The sequence below is a fragment of the Ammodytes marinus genome (assembly GCF_949987685.1).
Source record: "Ammodytes marinus genome assembly, chromosome: 4".
NCBI lineage: Eukaryota > Metazoa > Chordata > Actinopteri > Uranoscopiformes > Ammodytidae > Ammodytes > Ammodytes marinus.
Genome location: NC_137233.1, coordinates 20,189,021 through 20,207,797, shown reverse-complemented (window position 1 = coordinate 20,207,797; position 18,777 = coordinate 20,189,021). Strand labels below are relative to the sequence as shown.

Here is an 18,777-nt window from a genome sequence, read left to right as displayed (position 1 = left end):
GGAGAGAGGAAAGCTGGACTCACTGTGGACACATGCCCCCCTCAGCTCTTTGATGTCCCTGCTTAGGCCCTCTACCTGACCCCGGTGTCCCTCACAACAGGACAGGGTCAATATGAATTCCTAATGTCACCAACACATCACCCGACCCTGTTCACCAAGTAGATCCTTGCCTGTAGTTGTTAAATGGTATCGTTCTGCATTGATGCTTAACTGATTATCATCGCATGCTGTTTCTGACTGTCAGTTAATAGACAAGTGATCCTCATTCATAATCTAGTACTGAAATCATAGTCATTTGACCACACCAAAATGGGTCATATCTTAAGTTCTCAAAAGTGGTTTCCATTTGGTAGAATGAAGAATACCACTCTAAGTTTATGGTGATGCATTATAAATATGAAGAACCCATTAGCAGCAAATATACATTATATATCATCAGACCAAGATGAAATGTAAATTAAGGTTTAATGCCATGTAATTACACAGTTGGTCCATTATTGGCCAGTGTTTACCCTTAACAGTGTTAAATATGGGGGGGAAGAAGACAGCCTTCACGTGGCCCCCCCTGTGAGTAGCGAAAGGGTAGTTGCAAGGTTGCATGCCCCAAAGCGAAACCAATGTCTTCAACACGTCTATGGACCCCAGCACAAACGCTAGCACTCCTCCAAGTCAATGTCGAAGGGCTCACCACTGCCAAGGTCACCATCCTTGAGCAATTAGCCAGCAGGAACGATGTGACTGTGATTGCCCTGCAGGAGACCCATGCGGAAAACAGGAACATCCTAAGGGTCCCTGGGTACACTCTGGCCGGATATACCACCGATAAACACCACGGCATCGCCACATTTGTCCGCGATGACATGGCCTGGTCAGCTGCAGGACAATCCCCAGACGTCGCAGACACAGAATGGATCTCAACCAAAGTGCAAGACATTAACATCGTTAACATCTACAAACCACCTCCCAGCAGACTGGTCCCATCATCACTCCCGGATGTCCCAACCCCTGCCGTGTACACTGGCGACTTCAATAGCCATCACACCGACTGGGGGTACAGCAGCTCCAACGCTGACGGCGACTCCCTGACAGAATGGGCCTCAACGGTTGATGCAATACTCCTATATGATCCAAAGGAGCCCCGTACCTTCTGCTCTGCACGCTGGAACAGCTACACCAACCCAGACCTGGCCTTTGCTAAATGGCCCACCAGCCAGTCACTTCCAGTGAGACACATCCTGGACATGTTTCCCCGGTCGCACCATCGACCATCCCTCATCACGATCCCATCTGTGATCCAACCTGTACAAGGAAGGGATGCCAAAAGATGGAACTTCCGGAAAGCAAACTGGGAGCGTTTCACTCAGCACGTGAACAGGGCAGCTGCTGGTCTTCCACCCCCGTGCCCCAACAACCTGAATGAAGCCTATGAGTCCTACTGCAAGATGCTTCTGACTGCTGCTAAGAAAAACATCCCCCGCGGCATCCGCAAAGCCTACGTCCCCTGCTGGGATGACGAATGTGAACATCTACTTCGTGCCCACGCAGAAGCACAGAACAACGTGGACAGGGACAAAGCAGCAGACGAGCTCTTCAGCAGGCTTAACGACAAACGCAGGCAACGTTGGACAGAGACTGTGGAGTCAATCGACTTCACACACTCCAGCCGCCGGGCATGGCAGACCCTGAACAAGCTGACAGGAAGGTCTACAACCCCAGCACAGTGCCCCATCACAGCAAACTCCATCGCATCGCTACTGCTCAGTAATGGCCGGTTCCCCAAAGCCGATAAGGCCTTCACCAGATCATCATCTACAAGAGCCCATGAGTTGCTCAGGGCCCCAGGATGTGACTCCGGTCTATCCATGGACTTCTTGGCGCAAGAAATGGAGCAGGCCATCCAATGCCTGAAGACTGGCAAGGCCCCAGGTGTGGATGGTATCCATGCGGAGTACATAAAACACCAAGGGAAGAATGCGACCGACTGGCTCTGCTTTTTCCTCTCTGCATGCCTTCGCCACTTAAAGCTGCCAAAGATCTGGCGTCGTGCCAAGGTGATAGCCCTGCCCAAGCCTAACAAGCCAAGCAATGTCCCCCAAGGATATAGGCCCATCTCACTGCTCTGCATCCCATTCAAACTCCTGGAACGCCTCATCCTGGCTCGTATCACCCCAGTGGTCGACCCCCAGCTACCTAAAGAACAAGCTGGCTTCCGAAGCGGCAGGTCTACAACAGACCAGGTAACCCTCCTGTGCCAAGACATCGAGGACAGCTTCCAGACAGGGGAGAAGGCTGGCGCCGTCTTCCTCGACCTTACAGCCGCCTACGACACTGTCTGGCTACGCGGGTTACACCTGAAGTTACTGATGACCATCCCAGATAGGCATATGGTGAGCTTTCTAATGGAGATGCTAAGCAACCGCAGCTTCCGGCTACTGACCAACAACGGCCAAAGCAGCAGGGTGAGAAAGCTCAAGAACGGCGTCCCACAGGGTTCAGTGTTGGCACCTATGCTGTTTAACATCTACATCCATGACCTACCCCCAACAACATCTAGGAAGTACGGTTATGCAGATGATCTGGCCATCCTACTCAGCAAACCATCCTGGCAGGCAGTGGAGGAGGGCCTCTCGGAGGACATGAACACTCTGTCCTCGTACCTGAAGAACTGGCGCCTCAAACTCAGCGTGGACAAGACTGTGTCCACAATGTTCCATCTTAACAACAGGGAAGCGTCACGCCAGATCAACGTCATGGCTGACGGCACCCGGCTACAGTCTCAAGCCTCCCCTACGTACCTCGGCGTAAAACTTGACAGAACACTGTCATTCAAGCAACACCTGGACAGTGCCAAGGCAAAGACCACCGCCCGTACTGCACTTATACGTCGACTAGCCGGTACAACATGGGGAGCCACGACGAGGACACTGCGCATCTCCACCGAGGCCCTGGTCTTCACTGCTGCTGAGTACTGTGCCCCAGTCTGGTGCCGCAGTCCGCACGTAAAAAAGCTTGACACTTCCCTCAATGAAGCCCTACGTACGGTCTCCGGATGCCTACGAGCCACCCCAACCCACCAACTACCTGTTCTAGCTGGAATCGCCCCAGCCGAGATCAGACGGGAGGGAGCCATGCTGGCTCTTGCTCAGAAGGCACTGACGAGTGAATCCCACCTCCTCCACAAGACCATCACGGAGAGACCGCAGCGCAAGCGCCTCAAATCCCGCCGCCCATTTGACATACATGCCCAGGAACTGCTCAGCTCTACACCAGCTGACACCAGCAGAGCTTCCTGGGTCAAGGCCAGATGGACGGAACAGTGGAGAGCAGCAGTACCATCCAGACTCCACCGCTACATTGAGGATCCCACAGACGTCCCCGGCGAGCACCTACCCCGCAGGTAGTGGACAACCCTCAACCGCCTGAGGACAGGTGTGGGACGCTTCGGAGAGTCAATGCAGCGGTGGGGCCTCGCGGACAGCGCCCACTGTGAATGTGGAGACCCCCTACAGACTGTAGATCACGTCCTGACCAGCTGTCCCAAACATCGGCCACCAAATGGCGACCCTGGCCTAACGAACCTGGATGACGAGACGCTGGAGTGGCTTGCTACAACCGAGCTGAGGATCTAAAGACATACGCAAGAAGAAGAGTGTTAAATATATTATGTTAATTAGTATGCATTCACATCTTGTTCCTCATACTGTATATTACTTAATGTAAAATAAATAAAAATGCGTTTTTACTTTAATTATTCAGATGAAGAAATGCTTTCAGTAATAAAAAGTTAAAGCCCCGCTAATTGATATTTTTGTATTGAAGCAGAAGTAAGCGATATATTTACAGTTGTGTTCAAAATAATAGCAGTGTGTTTAAAAAAGTGAGGCAAGATCAAAATCCTTATCATAGCTTTTATTTCCAAACACGCAAATGCATTGGGGACATTGCACATTCTATTCCAAATCCAAATATGAAGAAACATTTGTCAAATGTTTCTTCATCTTTACAGAAAGTGAAGAAAAAGGAATATTAGACTGTTCAAAAAAATAGCAGTGTCTGCATTTTTCTTTACAACTCAAACATTTACTGTATCAACTGAAAAATGCATGAAGATTTAGCTTTCCTATGAATCACTGAACTAATATTTAGTTGCATAACCTCTGTTTCTGAGAACTGATTCACATCTGTGTAGCATGGAGTCGACCAACTTATGGCACCTGTGAACTGGTGTTTCAGCCCAGGACGGTGAACTGGTGTTTCAGCCCAGGACGATTGGACTACATTCCACAATTCCTCTGCATTTCTTGGTTTTGCCTCAAAAACAGCATTTTTGATGTCACCACATAGGTTTTCTTTTGGATTAAGGTCCAGGGATTGGGCTGGTCACTCCATAACGTCAATCTTGTTGGTCTGGAACCAAGATCTTGTTCGTTTACTAGTGTGTTTGGGGTTGTTGACTTGTTGGAACACTCATTTCAATGGCATTTCCTCTTCAGCATAAGGCAACATGACCTCTTCAAGTATTCTAATGTATCCAAACTGATCCATGATCCATGGTATGCGATAAATAGACCCGATACCATAGTATGAGAAACATCCCCATAACATGATGTCTGCGCCACCATGCTTCACTGTCTTCAAAGTGTACTGTGGCTTGAATAGGGGCCGCAGACAGTTTGTCAGACGACCCCCAAACACTGAATTCAAGCCACAGTACACTTTGAAGACAGCGAAGCATGGTGGCACGGGACCAGTGCAATTCAATTATTCTGACCACAGCTGTCTCGCATAAAGGGGTTACCGTTCCTTACCAGCCTGAGCTGTGCTGAACTGAAGTGTTAAATGCTCAGTGGAAACGAGGCAAAAGTACTGTAGGCCTAAGCTAGGGCAGTCCAGTCTGTCTTTACATTTACAAGTGCAATTAGCTACCCTTGTATCCAAAATATTCCTTAAACAAAACCCATGTCACACCAAAGCCATTTTTTTAAAGATTTTTGTGGTACCTATTTTATTTTCTCAGGTTTGCACTAGAGGAAAATCCAGGGGATCTGAGTCATTAGATACATCCTTTGGACTCCATGAAGCCGTGTTCTACTGAGGAACTCTATCCATCCATGTTTTGTATTGCCTCTGATTCTCTGCAATCTCCAGCAGCAGAGACCGTCCACAAGGGGCTGATGTCCCCTTATATGATATTCTGAAAACCTCAGTCTCACCATCATGCCAACATGTCACATTAATAAACAACATGCATCACACTGACATAGGAGGGCCGGCCTCCATCAAGTACAAAACATATACAGTATAGTGCATAGTGTTTGTGATCATGATGGATGGATGCTTATTTGTGCCATAGACACACACACACACACACACACACACACACACACACACACACACACACACACACACACACACACACACACACACACACACACACACACACACACACACACACACACACACACACACACACACACACACACACACACACACACACACACACACACACACACACACACACACACACACACACAGAGTTTGGTCTTGGCCCCTGAACGCTTCACTTCCTTTCTTTCTACCAAATGGAATCAGTAAGTCCCTACACTTGCCACCCCTTGCCGGTTTCTAATTGTTTTGGTCTTTATTAATTCTGCATGACCCTGTTTTTCTTTCTTTAAAGAAAATATCTCCTTTGAAGAGCAGAGCAGAGAGGAATGGGATGTTTAGGTCCCAGTGGTAGATGGGCGGTAGCGGTCGACTGGCTTCCTGTCCCACTAAAATAAAACACAAGGCTTTCTCTCCACTGCCTGCTAATGCCATGCTCTGCTCCACACTGCAGCTGAATAGGGTTTACACATATAACTTATATATGTTATCATTAAACTTAACCTGTTGATTCCTTACAGTAGAAAAACGACGAACTAAAGTCATGTCTGGTAGCCTACACTTTTTCACTATCAGTGCCCTTTACATTTATTTATACTTAATCAGCACATTTTTATGTCCTTTCTATTGTACTTTTTCAATTTATTTAGTTTCCTGTATATTGCACACTTTCAATTTCTATAGTTTCCTCTACTTTATGGGGTTTCCTTACTTTTTGCACTATTTAGAATGTATATATTCTATATATTACTTAATTAAAAAAACCTTTGTGCCTATTTCACTGTGGGTCGGAGAGAAAGGCATTTTCAAATCCTCAGTATGTCTGGACAATATTGCAGAATTGACAATGAAGTTGACTTTGATGACTGTAACCTGTCAATCTCAATGTGATTGGTTGATCTTTTTCCAGACAGATCTGAAACAGAAATAAATTCAGGTTGTGTCAACTGCACAATGTTTTGTCAATATTGACAATATTGATCAAGTCTAGGAGGAGGGAGAGGAGCAGTGTTTAATGGAAATGGTGCACTGCTGTAACCTTGAGGAGGCTTCAAGTGTCTGGACAGCCAACTGAGCTTTCAGCTGAGACACAGCAGCCCGGTGCTGAAAGCTGCTGTACTTTCCCTTACCCTGACCAAGTGTTGTAGTTGCCTGGCAGACAGTATTGTACCTTTTGTAAAAGTTGAAGGAAGTATTCAAGCTGAACATTTCTTCTGGCTGCACACCTCCTGTGGCTGTTTATTCATACATCTCAAACACAACCAGCAGCATAGGTCATACATCCGCCTTTGAACCCCACCTTGCGCCCGGTTATAACCCACATTTCGTGCCTAACACATTTCAGTATATTTTGGTGAATTATCTGTCCATGTAGGAGTAAGCCACACAATAAACACAATTGAATTGGTCATAACCACAATCGTTATAATGGCTTTGATCCAGGGTTTGGCTTAATCATGAAATAACACTGCTCTTGTCTGACAGTTTGGTTGCACTGCCCCTGCTACCTCAAGTTTATACATAAAGTATCTTTTTTTTTACATATCCCACAAAATAAATAGTGAAAAGTGACATCCGTATTTTTTCAACAGGAGATTTCACATAGGTATTTGAAGTTTAAGTAAGATTAAAGGTAACCTGTTGTGTTTTTACCTTTAGCAGCGCTGTTAAGCAGTTTCCAACCCTTTTTAATTCACAGTACACTTTTCTGACTATTTAAGTCTGTTCCATTTATCAACAGGTTGCTGTAACAAAAAAGTTTTTATTTGACAAATGTATTTGAGAGGGATGATACATGTAGGAAATAGGCATTGTTACATAAATGTGCTGCAGTCCACCAGCAAAGACAGAGAAGAAGATGGCAAGCTATTGCACATGGCTAGTAAATAATTTATGATTTAGACTAAATAAGAAATTGTCTTTGCAAATACTTTGCATTCAGAATGTGTTTTAGACCTCAAAGATACACGAAGGATACTTTGTTTAGGGTTTCACTTCCAGTGTCCACACTGTCATACATAAAGAGATTATGTTTTCAATAAATAACTTTTTCCTTCACCATATTCCCTTCACTGTCGGCTCCAGTTTCCTCGAAGGCATCACAGTTTAATCAATTGTTGTCAGAACTCTCATTCATATCTCATGGACGGAGAATTTTCCGTTTGTATGCAAAATATAATTATTATTTTTATAAATATTTATGCGTTCATGAATCTTTTATTATATGGTTATTTTAAAATGTTTTTTTCTAGATGCTAGTCTTCCATAAGTTAATAGGAACACTGCAAGACGAAAGCAGAGGGACAATGAAAAAATTACACGTTTGCTAAAAATGCACTTGTTGTACTGTAGAACTGCACTTGCTGTCATCTCTGCAGGTCATTTTTACGATTTGTATTTCCCCCGAAATTGCCAAGTGCAAAAGCAACTCTCAAACATATGCATCAAAACATAAAACATGTATATTTGTGTCTCTTCTCAGTGGTGGTGTTGTACGTGCAAGGCCTGGGGACCAAGGAGTGGAGGGAGGTGAGTGAAATGACTTGGTTAAAATTGTGGTTTTGTTGTTCTAGTGCACAATTCAAGGCTCACCCCCTCAGTTTGTAGAGATTTATGTGATAACTGGGCTTCTGTAAATGGTTTCAGAGAATTACATCAAAAGTTAGCATAATCTCCTGTTCAAGATTCAAGAGATTCAAGATGGTTTATTTGTCATATGCACAACAAGTACAGCAGCAGTTGTTAGCAGTGACATTCTTAAGTCCCTCTCAACAATGCAATATAGAAGAAGAAAGTGTATAATAGAAACACACAAGTGAAGAGAGCAAAACCTGAGACACAAATAATTACAAAAGTAGTGCAAGGGCACAGTGGAGATATAGAGTGTAGAGATAAGGAGCACCATATAATATAAAGTAGAATGCAAAATAAAGTTGTCGGTAACTTATCATACTACAATGTGGAATAACATTAGATGTAGCAGTAATGGTGATAATCTGAGCGTTACTAACACAAAGTTTGCTTTGCTTCACCATCACCAGATTACCATTATTCATCTGAAATAGTCATTATTTACAACAACATAAACACATTACCTCATCGTGATCCATACTAACTGCCGTCTCTCGTTCATTCGCTTTCTGTGAGGACACAGAGTCTTTCAGCTCCGCGAGAGTAATTAGGTGACACTGCTGCATCAACTCATTGCAATCAGGTGTTTGTGGCACTGACTGGCAGTTGTTGATGCGGTGTCACTAACCACTCTCACGGAGCCGAAAAGAGTCCGTGCCCTTACACTTTCAACACACGGACATGCACTATATTGCGCGGCGCCCTAAGCGCCCTAACCATTTGACACTTGCACGCCTGGCATGAGCTAGAAAACAGCTTTACGACAGCGGGCGTCGTAAAAATACTACCGCTTTTGTCCAAAGGGGCCGCCAACGGACAAAGTTACTCGTAGTGGCTTTAACTCTGATCAACCTCATTTTCCAAAAGCAATTGCTAGTTGTTTTCAATGATGAAGCTCTGATAAACCATAAAGCATGTGTACATAGTGAAGCATTTAGCAGCAAAGACAGATATATTCCAAATAATATCCAGTGTGAATACACAGCATAGGCTCTGTAAACTGGTATGTAAACAAAGGGGGCCCACCGTAGCTGGCAACATGCCGGTTTACAGAGCCTCGGCTGTGTATTCACACTGGATATTGAGAGTATAGTACAGTGCAGATTGCAGATATAGTACGGACAGGGAGTGGATCATGGGGAGATTTTCACTGATTTTGACCACAAGCATTACCCAGAATAGATGACCTCCAGCCTATCTTACTACAGTGTTTATCCTAAGATCTTTGATAATCCTTTCCCTTTGTTGTGGCATGACATACTGGTATCTTACTTGTAAATTATTTTGTAAATATTATTCTAACTAACACAATGCTTTATTTACAGAATGTCTTATCAGATGTATTTACATAGAAACTGCTCACTGGGGAAGCCCTCACATATCAACCTCCTTGTAGTGGTGATAATCAGGATGATAATAAACCTATTTCAGGCTGCAACAACATCTGCCTGAGGGAACAACAACAACAACAACAGCAACAGCAACGTAATGATGAAACAAAAGTGCTCATCTAACAGTGCCAGCAGTGTTAAGTAATGAATGTCAAATTTTCCCCTTACATGTACAATTAACCACAGTAATACTCTTAACTCAGGACATGTTTTTAATAGGGGTTGGGTTGGATTTTGCAAACTGTTCTTTTAAATGTATTTATGTATTAACTGAGTGTGTGTTTGAGAGCAGAAGAACAGCAGAAAGACACTTTAAGGTGCTACTGAAACGTAAGTCAAACTAAAAGGGCAACAAATCTAAGTAAACAAGGACCGAGGTGTTGTTTGTCATTCTCGGCACATTTGTGATACTAACCCAAACAAATTGGCCTGTGATTTCTCTCCGCTATGAGGTCAGATCCAGAGAAAGTCTTGAAGCAGGCATGAAGCGAGATGTCCTCCTGTCACGGTCACACTGATCTCAGAGTGTTTTATGGCAAACGGAATGCAATAAAAACTAAGACCTTCTGTGAAGGCTGAGCAGCCATATTAGAACTCATAAAATTGGAAAAATCATTCCGAGAGGCTTTGGGAGGTTGGCCCCTGGAACACTGTGGCTGTGTAAACATGCAAAAAACGTAATCTCTTTCTCTCTCTTTGCCCCCCTCGCTATCTCACTCTACCTCTGTCTCTCTCCCTCTACATCTCTCTCTCTCTCCCCCTCTACCTACCTATCTCTCTCTCTCTCTCTCTCTCTCTCTATCTATCTATCTATCAATCTATCTATCTATCTATACACTTCTGCCTCTGCTATCAAAGAAAATCAGTCTCCTCTCAGTGGGGATCCAAACCCATACACATAAATCTCAGTGAGCCTCAATCTGTTTTGCAGGTAGATGAAGCTCTGTATACACTCTGTTATGTCCCCTAAATGGTCTAGAGCACATCTGGCCCGCGACACGTTTTGATCTGGTCCGCGAATCAATTCGGCCGATTTGGAAAAAAAAATAAAAAAAATAAAAAATAAAAAATCATAATTATTATTATTATTATTATTTTTTTTTCATGGAGCCTGTGCCATATCCGCACGTCGCATACGCTCCCAACTGTTAGGAAACTTACGTGGTTTACAGCTAGGAATGTCTGCTGAAAGTTCCACAGCTCAGGATTTTAAGCCATGAATTGATGAACTTGCATCTAAAGGTGCGAACACACTAGGCATTTTACACGCGTAAGATTTACGTGCGTAACGCAGCTAAAATGTTGCTTGATCATTTTGTGTCAAAAATGGTTATACGCGCGTAACGTGTCTAGTCTCCCTCCCGATATTGTATTTCCCTTATCAACCATGGCTGATCAGACCCGACACAACAGCGTGCATGTCCGCACAAAAACAACAACAACACGGCCAACAACTGTGCCAAAAGACAAACTGAACAGCACAAATAGCCTAGCATTAAAACAGCATTGCATATTCACGGCAGCTACATAACAAACACAGTTACAGCAGCATCGGTGCACGGCGGCACAACATAAAGGCAAGTAGCCAAAATTACCCTACCTGGCTGTGACAAGGGACCGTGGCTGGCGTAGATCAACACCGGTGCTTCGCTCTACTTGTCGTGAAAGTCCCGCGGACAGTCGTCATGTTTGGGTTCATAATATGAGGCGCTAGCCGCCCGCACACAACAGGGTGAGTTAACTAATGCTATACGGCGCTAACTTTGTTTATCGGCTAAAGCACAGCCGCACATATTCACTGAATTAACCAGGAAGTCCATTCTCCTGGTTTACTTTCCCCACGTGTTCTAACCCCGAGCGGCTTCATACAGCACCGGCCGCCCGCAATACATTTTTCTCCTCGGTGTCTCTCATCAGCCTCTGTGTACAGTACACTGTTCTCCGACCCTGCCAATGTATGTGACGTCGCGGGTCAAGCTCAACGCTGATTGGCCAACGCGGCTAATCGTCTCGCGTAGGAGCAACAAAAGTTCAATTTTTTGAACTCCTCGCGTAGCTATACGCGCGTAATATATTTGCACGAATATATACGCGCGTAAACATGTTGCTTTAGCGCGAGTGAAAATGTTGCTTTAGCGCGAGTGACGCATTTACGCGCCATGTACGCGTGTAAACCAATGGTTCCCTATGGAAAAGGGGCGGATTTCATACGCGTCTGTACGCGTGTAAAGTGCCTAGTGTGTTCGCACCTTAAGAAGAGCTGCTCACTCCAGCCGCTAGGGGGCAGCCAAAATAAAAAAAGCACATTTTAGCAACGTGGGAAATGGTAAATGGTAAATGGCAATCTTGCTTCACCGCTATTAATGTTTCCTCCAGTGCTTTATGGCAAAGTAAAAACCCAAAAAATAATAATAAAATTAAAAAAAATATATTTTTAGTGCTGAACAATTAATGTACTAGCAAGCGCGGTGTGTCTGCGGCTCTGCGCGCGCAAAACGAGCAGGAGCATGCTAGTGTAGGCCTACAAGATTTATTTCCTAATTTTCCATGCTGCTTTATTTTTATGTTTTAAATTGGGAAAAACTTATTCCAAAACAACCAATATTGTATTTAAAAATAAATCAAAACTGTGTATTTTGTACTGTCTGCATGTTTTCACAAAATGTGTCCCTGTACATATAGTAAACAAAATTGGACAACTGTAATGTCAGTGCCTGTCTATTTGTGTATTCAAATAAACAGTTGTTTATTTCATTAGTGCTTATTGGCATCTTTGAGCAAAATACCCCCCAAATTTTTGCTGCGGCGCCGCACCTCCTATTCCCATGGCCAGCAGCAAACTTTACTAAGACATTTCCTGGGGGGGTACAGAGATCCCTTGTGATCCCTGATAATGTAGGTTACAAATGTAGGCTGAGTGATAAAGCATATTACTGAAAAATAAAACTATAGATTTGGAGTTGACATATGTACGTTATTTTGCCATTATTTTACTGGTCCGGCCCACTTGAGATCAGAGAGGCTGTATGTGGCCCTCGAACCAAAATGAGTTTGACACCCCTGGTCTAGAGGTTAGGAAAGTAACATATACCAGATCAAAAATAGAGGAGTCAGGTGTTCAAAAGTAAAGGTGTTTATTGCCAAGCCCTATAGCTTCAGGGAGACCCATTGGCCAACACAACAAACAAAAAGGTTCCCTGTCTTTAGACAAAAACGTTCTTTCTAAAGGTAAATGAAAATACAAGTGCTGATCCTCCCTAGCCACAATCAAAACAGGAGAAAAGGGGGGATAAACAAAAAGGGCAGGCCTCCCCTACACGGATTCCTGGTTCACCACAGAAGTAGGATACGACAGGACAGAACTGCTAAGCAGTTGATAGTGGTAGTACAACCAGGTGGTAGTACAACCAGGTGGCAGACGACAGCAGACAGCGTTCAGTGGAGAGCAGCACATGGAGCTGGTCGCAGAGCCGGGAGCAGAGAGAAGAGAGCAACTGCCATGCAGCTCCTCTTTTAAGCAAGCAGCCCCTTGATTAGTTCTCCAGGTGTGCCTCGTTTAGGAGCAGCAGAGGTAGTGGAGCAGAGGAGGGTGGAGCCGAGGATCTGGAGGCAGCATATACAAGAGTCCATTAGAAAATACATGGGAATGTAACAACTCTCTCACACACATACTGTAAAGCGCAGTATGGATCAGCTTGCAGGTAAATGACTCAGCTGCAGGTACCTATGACCTCAACTGACCAGTAGCCAGCATCGCAATTGTATTACTGTTAATCCTTATGTTCACAATCTCCAACATAATTAAATGTAATTTTGATTTTGATACGTTCTTTCCTTTTTTCACAAGGTACATGTTAATCATGGTGTAAAGATTAACATGTCATTTCTGTGAAGTGGCATCAGTGAAGCCTGCAAGCTATAGTTCAGACAGTCAATTTGAGTCGTTGTAATGCTACATATACATCTGACAAGCCATACTCATCTAAACCACCAACCAAACATATTCTCCTTATTTGGCGGTCTATTTCAGCTGCACAATTTCCCATTTTCTCCTCTGTACAGTACTTCTGCTTTACTATTTTCAGCTTGGCCGACAATGACATATTTCTGCCTCGCTCATAGAGTCAATATTTATAAACTTTAGTGGGGGATTCTGGGAAAATATTATGTTGCTTGGAGCGGGTTGGTGTAGGTTCATTACCTGTTCCTATGTAGTGGCTATACTTTAATGCCGTGGAGACCTGGCATTGTTGCAATAAAGTTGCAGTGCAGAAATTCCACTTTTTGTCTGAATACTAATGCTACAGCTTATCACATAATGTTACAAACCATCTGACTGTGACCATCTGATACCGACAGTAGCCTGAGCTCTGGTTTTCTTTAATTTTTGTTTCAAGCCTAATCAAACATCGTAATATGTTAATCCCACTAATTTTTTGCTTATTGTTTATGCAACACGAGATAGATTTATGAGCGACGTCGGGCCGTCGGAAGTCGGTACATGTTGCTGCCAATGTGTGCTTCCAATAAGCCAGGATCTCACATAATGTCAAATGGCGATTTAGCTGTTTGGCATGAAGTGAAACCTGTTCAAGCCCTAAATGGGACCGGAGCGGTAGAACCGTAAGTGCATAGTGCAGTGCAGAGCCGGCCCAAGCCTTCAGGGGGCCCTAAGCGAAATATGATTAGGGGGCCCCTCTCCAATGTTAGCGCTGCTGAAACTATAGATCTTTGTTAAATATCATTCACACACCCAGTGTTTTCCGGCTGTGCAAAAATATTTGACAGGCGAGATTCAGACCCTCCTAGGGGGGTCCGGGGGTATGCCCCCCCGGGAGATTTTTTTAACCTTTTTAAAGTGAAATGCATGGATCTGGTGCACTTTGAGAGGAAAATTAAGAGGCTAAATCTGAGAAATTGTGTGAACAAATAATTTGGAGACTCTGGGTCAGATGAATTAGAAGCTATTGAAGAAGGACAGATGGATTTTCCATAAAAATATTAATATAGTAAGGCGTCCCCCTCCCGGGCCAGGCCCAGCAGCAGACCCGGGTTCGATTCCCACCCGCGGTCGTTCTCTGCATGTCACTCCCCTCTCTGCCCCATTTCACCTCTGTCTCTCTGCACTATCAATAAAGCATAACAATGCCCAAAAAATATCTTTAAAAAAATATATATATATATTAATATAAAATAAAATATTATGGAGGGTCCTCTGGGTTGGGCTTGGAGCTCTTTTTCTTTTACGGGACATATTTCTCTGTAATATAGTGAATTCATTTAAATTGTGACAGTGTGAGGAACTAAGCAGAAGAACTCTGTTGTCCAGCTACTGTATCTTTTTTTCCACAGACAAGGCTGAAATAGGCTATAGACTATACACAGTGCATGGGCAACTGAGGGCAGCCCCATTTCCAATTGTTTTTAAATAAACTCAATACACACTGTGCATGGATGTGAACGTGACATGATCAGATAATTTCGGATTTCCTCCCAGATGAACTGATTACATTTTTAGGCTATTAATTATCTAGACCAAAACATTTTATTCCTTTTTTTGTATGATAATTCACATTTACACAATATGATGTTAATATCAAACACACAAACTAAAAAAAAAAAAGGGGGGGCAGTCGGGGGCCCTAAGCGGCCGCTTAGTTCGCTTATGCCTCGGGCCGGCTCTGGTGCAGTCCACGGTGGTAGTGCAGTGAGAAAGAAGGCAGGGGAAGTGCAACAAGAAAGAACATGGTTATACATACATTATGCGGAGGCAGTTTAGTTTGCTAAGAGGAGAGTAAAAGTGGAGAGGAGAGAACAAGAAATATCAGTGAAGGAACAGTCAACTGAAGAACTTGGTCAGGTGGGAGATTAAAATATAATGCTGGTAAATCAGAAACTTTTTGTGTATTTCATGGCAGAAGTAATGAACAAATACGGGGAAGATTTGAAAAGATGGGAATGATTATAAAGAGTGCAGCAAGATTTTAAATATGCAATGGATGTCTGGGATGGCTGTTTAGGAATAGCTTAAAGATTGTGATAGCGTATAGTGATAAATACGAAATATCATAAAATGCCTCTTGCTTCAGTAAGAAGATACAACTTCATTTCAGGGAATCCAAAACTTTATTTTCCATCTCAGCAACAGGCCAAAGCCTTGATCATCTTGGAACTTCTGGGGCTTGTTGCTATCGATGACTGCAGTAACAGAGACACATGGTTTGGCTGTTATAATGTATTGTTCGTTGTTCTTTAGTTTTATAAATGCGGACAGATTGAAGAGCAGATGAGCTTTCTTTAGGCCTGGGTTGCCAGGTTGGAGTTAAGCCATCCATCTCTTACACTCTCCTTTGCCTGTAGTCTGCAACACATGTATTGCCACCAGCTTGTAGTACGTGGGTTCTCTCAACACATGCGCAGATTTGGCTCAATGCACTTTTTGATACTTTTAGCTCTAAGAACAAAATAATTAAAGCTCTACCAAAAAGCAAACCTTCTAGATTGTTTCAAAAATCTGCACTTGTAAAAAGGCCAAACCCCACTGATAAATATACAGCTTGGAAAATACCCGTGTACATGAGGACATTTAGTAAGGATGAACATGGTTATATGTTATGAAGAGCCAGTCATTTTGTTCAGAGGGAGAATAGAGAAAAGAAAAAAATAAATACCAGAGAAGGAACAGTCAACTGAACAACATGTGACAAAAAGTCAGATGGGAGATTAAAATATATTGCTGGTAAATAGGAAATGCTTTTGTGTATTTCATGGCAGAAGTAAGTAACTGCACGGTGGAGATTTTAGAAGATGGAAATAATTATAAAGAATGCAGAAAGATTTTTAAATATTCATTGGATGTCTGGCATGGCTGTTAAGGAAAATCTAAAAGAACAAGAACAGAAATCATGCCCACAGGAATCAGTTTACTCGTGTTAGTTCTTCAGTGGAAGGCATTACTTCTGCTGTTTTAGGGATGTCTTGAGGATTAATAATGTAAACCTGGTATCATATGCATGGAGGAGACATGTCTTATACCTAATGTAGATTTTGTAATCCAAGGATATGTGGAAGAGAAGGGAGCGAGAGGGGTGAATGCAGGAGGATGTGTTACTCTTGTACCTTATGAGGTTTGGTTAGGGGGGACGGTAGTCTGATTATAATGATTTTCTATAATCCATGTCGGAGGTTAGAATTTCTTGGAAACAATAAAGGAACTAGAAAGAGTGTAATTTATAGTGTGCATTTTAATGCTCATAGTACTCTGACCGTTATGATCTTCATAGTGGAGGATCTGATGGACTCCTTGTGACATACAGTGTGTTTATATAATGGGAGTTAATTGCAGTAAAGAAAGTGAGTCAAGTTAAGCCTTGACATTAGAATAACAGTCCTTGGCAGGTGTTTGTTTGTGGGAGGTTATGAATCATTCAACTCTTGGAAGCAATAATGACCTATTCTTATGTAAAGTAGGTAGTAGAAGCCGGGTGGTCTTAAGATCCATTAGAAAGGTGGGTACCGGGAAAGGCGCTTCAATTTGCATAAATTCAAAGAGAAAGACTAAGCTGTTCTGGCAACACGTGGTAGCACATAACCTTACTGAGACCATGTTGATTTGTTTGTGTTGATTTGTGTATGGTTGTGTAAGTGCGTAAATCTGTGTGTGTTAGGAGGTCATTGGTGTCCTTTGTTCTAAAGGCCAGGACACACCGGCCCGATAATCGCCGTCTGGAAGGGGCGGGGACACTAATCTGTTTGGTGTGTGCCGTGACGTCGGTCGTCGTAGATGTCGTCGGGCTTCTTTTGAGCAGTCTTTCAGTTGGAGCAATTTGATTGGTGGAGGGCTAGCGAATCAGTGAAGCCCGGAAGTGAGGCGGGTAGCACAAACAGCTAACAACAGTTAGCCATTGTTTTAATGTGTTTGTTTGTTTCGTTCAGCGAGTACTCACATGCATCAACCCTTGTTGACTGCCCGACACCATGCTCGACACTCTCTGCTAAAAATGGTGCTCTTTATGGTCCATAAATATAAATACGTATTTCTATCTATGTTTATGGTCTAGAGAGCTGTCCCATAATTTCCGGCTTCCGTATTTTTTTGGGCCACAATACAGATTAGCGCCGCCTGCTGTTATGGAGACATTACGTGCCGCGCAAGCGCAGACGTACGGAAAGTCAGTAGTCGGCTCGGTGTGTTCTTGGCACTTTTTTGACCGCGACGGGCAGACTGGAGCTGCCTGAAACGGCAGACTCCATTTTCGGGTAGTCGGACCGGTGTGTCCTGGCCTTTAAGCCTGGTTGCCTCATGTAAAACAATCTTACTTGTAGTCTGCTGGTGTGTGCCTTGAGGCAGCGGTACCACTTACTTGGTTGGAGTGGCTATGTCTCTAATGCCTTGTTTCCACCGAGTAGAGCGGGTCGGATCGGAGCGGCTCAGAGCGGGACAGCTCACTTTTAAGAATCTCGGTTGTGTTTCCACCACCGATCCTACCCTTACTGGTAGGGCGGGGTTTAGGCTGGACTGCGATAGCCGCCGCCAATATCGGTCAAACTATCGGGCTGTGGAACAACTGAGGTCAAGCCAGCGGTCTCTCGTTTTTGCTTGGTCAAACCAGCCACTTCTTTATTTATTCCCCCCGTGTTGTTGTGAGCGTAAACGCACAGAGACGGCTCGGTGCAACTGATGGAGACAGTGAGCGAACAGCGCTGGCTGCGGCAGCTACGTGACATCGTAGCAGTGGGACACAGTGTAGCCAACTGATTCATTTAACGACGAGGAAAAACACCACACAATAAACAGTGCTGCGCTCACATTTTCGCAAAAACACAAGACTCTCTTCACTCTTGCCGAGGTGACACACGGCGGAAATGATTCTTTCAACCAATAAACGGACGGCATGTGTAGCTCCGCCTTTTCGGCACCCTTTCAGGCGGCTGGTACCCCAACGGAGGAGTACCGAAATTAGGAGCGGCTTAGAGCGGTTAGGTGCGCTTAACCCGTACCCTACCTAACTTTTGGCAAATGAAAAGCCAAACTACCCGGACCGAACCGCTCTGCTCCGACCTGCTCTACTCGGTGGAAACGAGGCATAATATTATTTTCTTTCACACCATTTGTTAAATTGATGGATGAAGGAAAGTGACTGTAAAGTTCATATGCCACGAAGACAGATGCTTTTTATCGGATAGCTAGTGCCTATGGGCCTGTTGTAACATTGCCTATCAAACACAACCAAGGTACAAGATCATCTTGACAAGGGTCTATAACTCTCTCATTAGAATATTTTAGGTGGTGTTGAGCTTTCTAACATGAGTGATAGAAATGTCAGGAAGAGGAGGTCAGGCTAGACAGAGTGGTAATTGAATCAGATTT

General features: G+C 43.9%; 1 protein-coding gene across 1 annotated transcript in view; it reads left to right on the top strand.

Moving 5' to 3' along the window:
• LOC307249724 (copine-9-like) overlaps nucleotides 1–18,777 on the top strand; it is a gene marked incomplete at both ends in the record, with an annotated part of 148,692 nt that overhangs the window by 21,990 nt on the left and 107,925 nt on the right. The window contains 1 exon segment of the mRNA XM_080026575.1: nucleotides 7,868–7,914. Within this exon segment, the coding sequence (XP_079882701.1) occupies nucleotides 7,868–7,914 (47 nt within the window).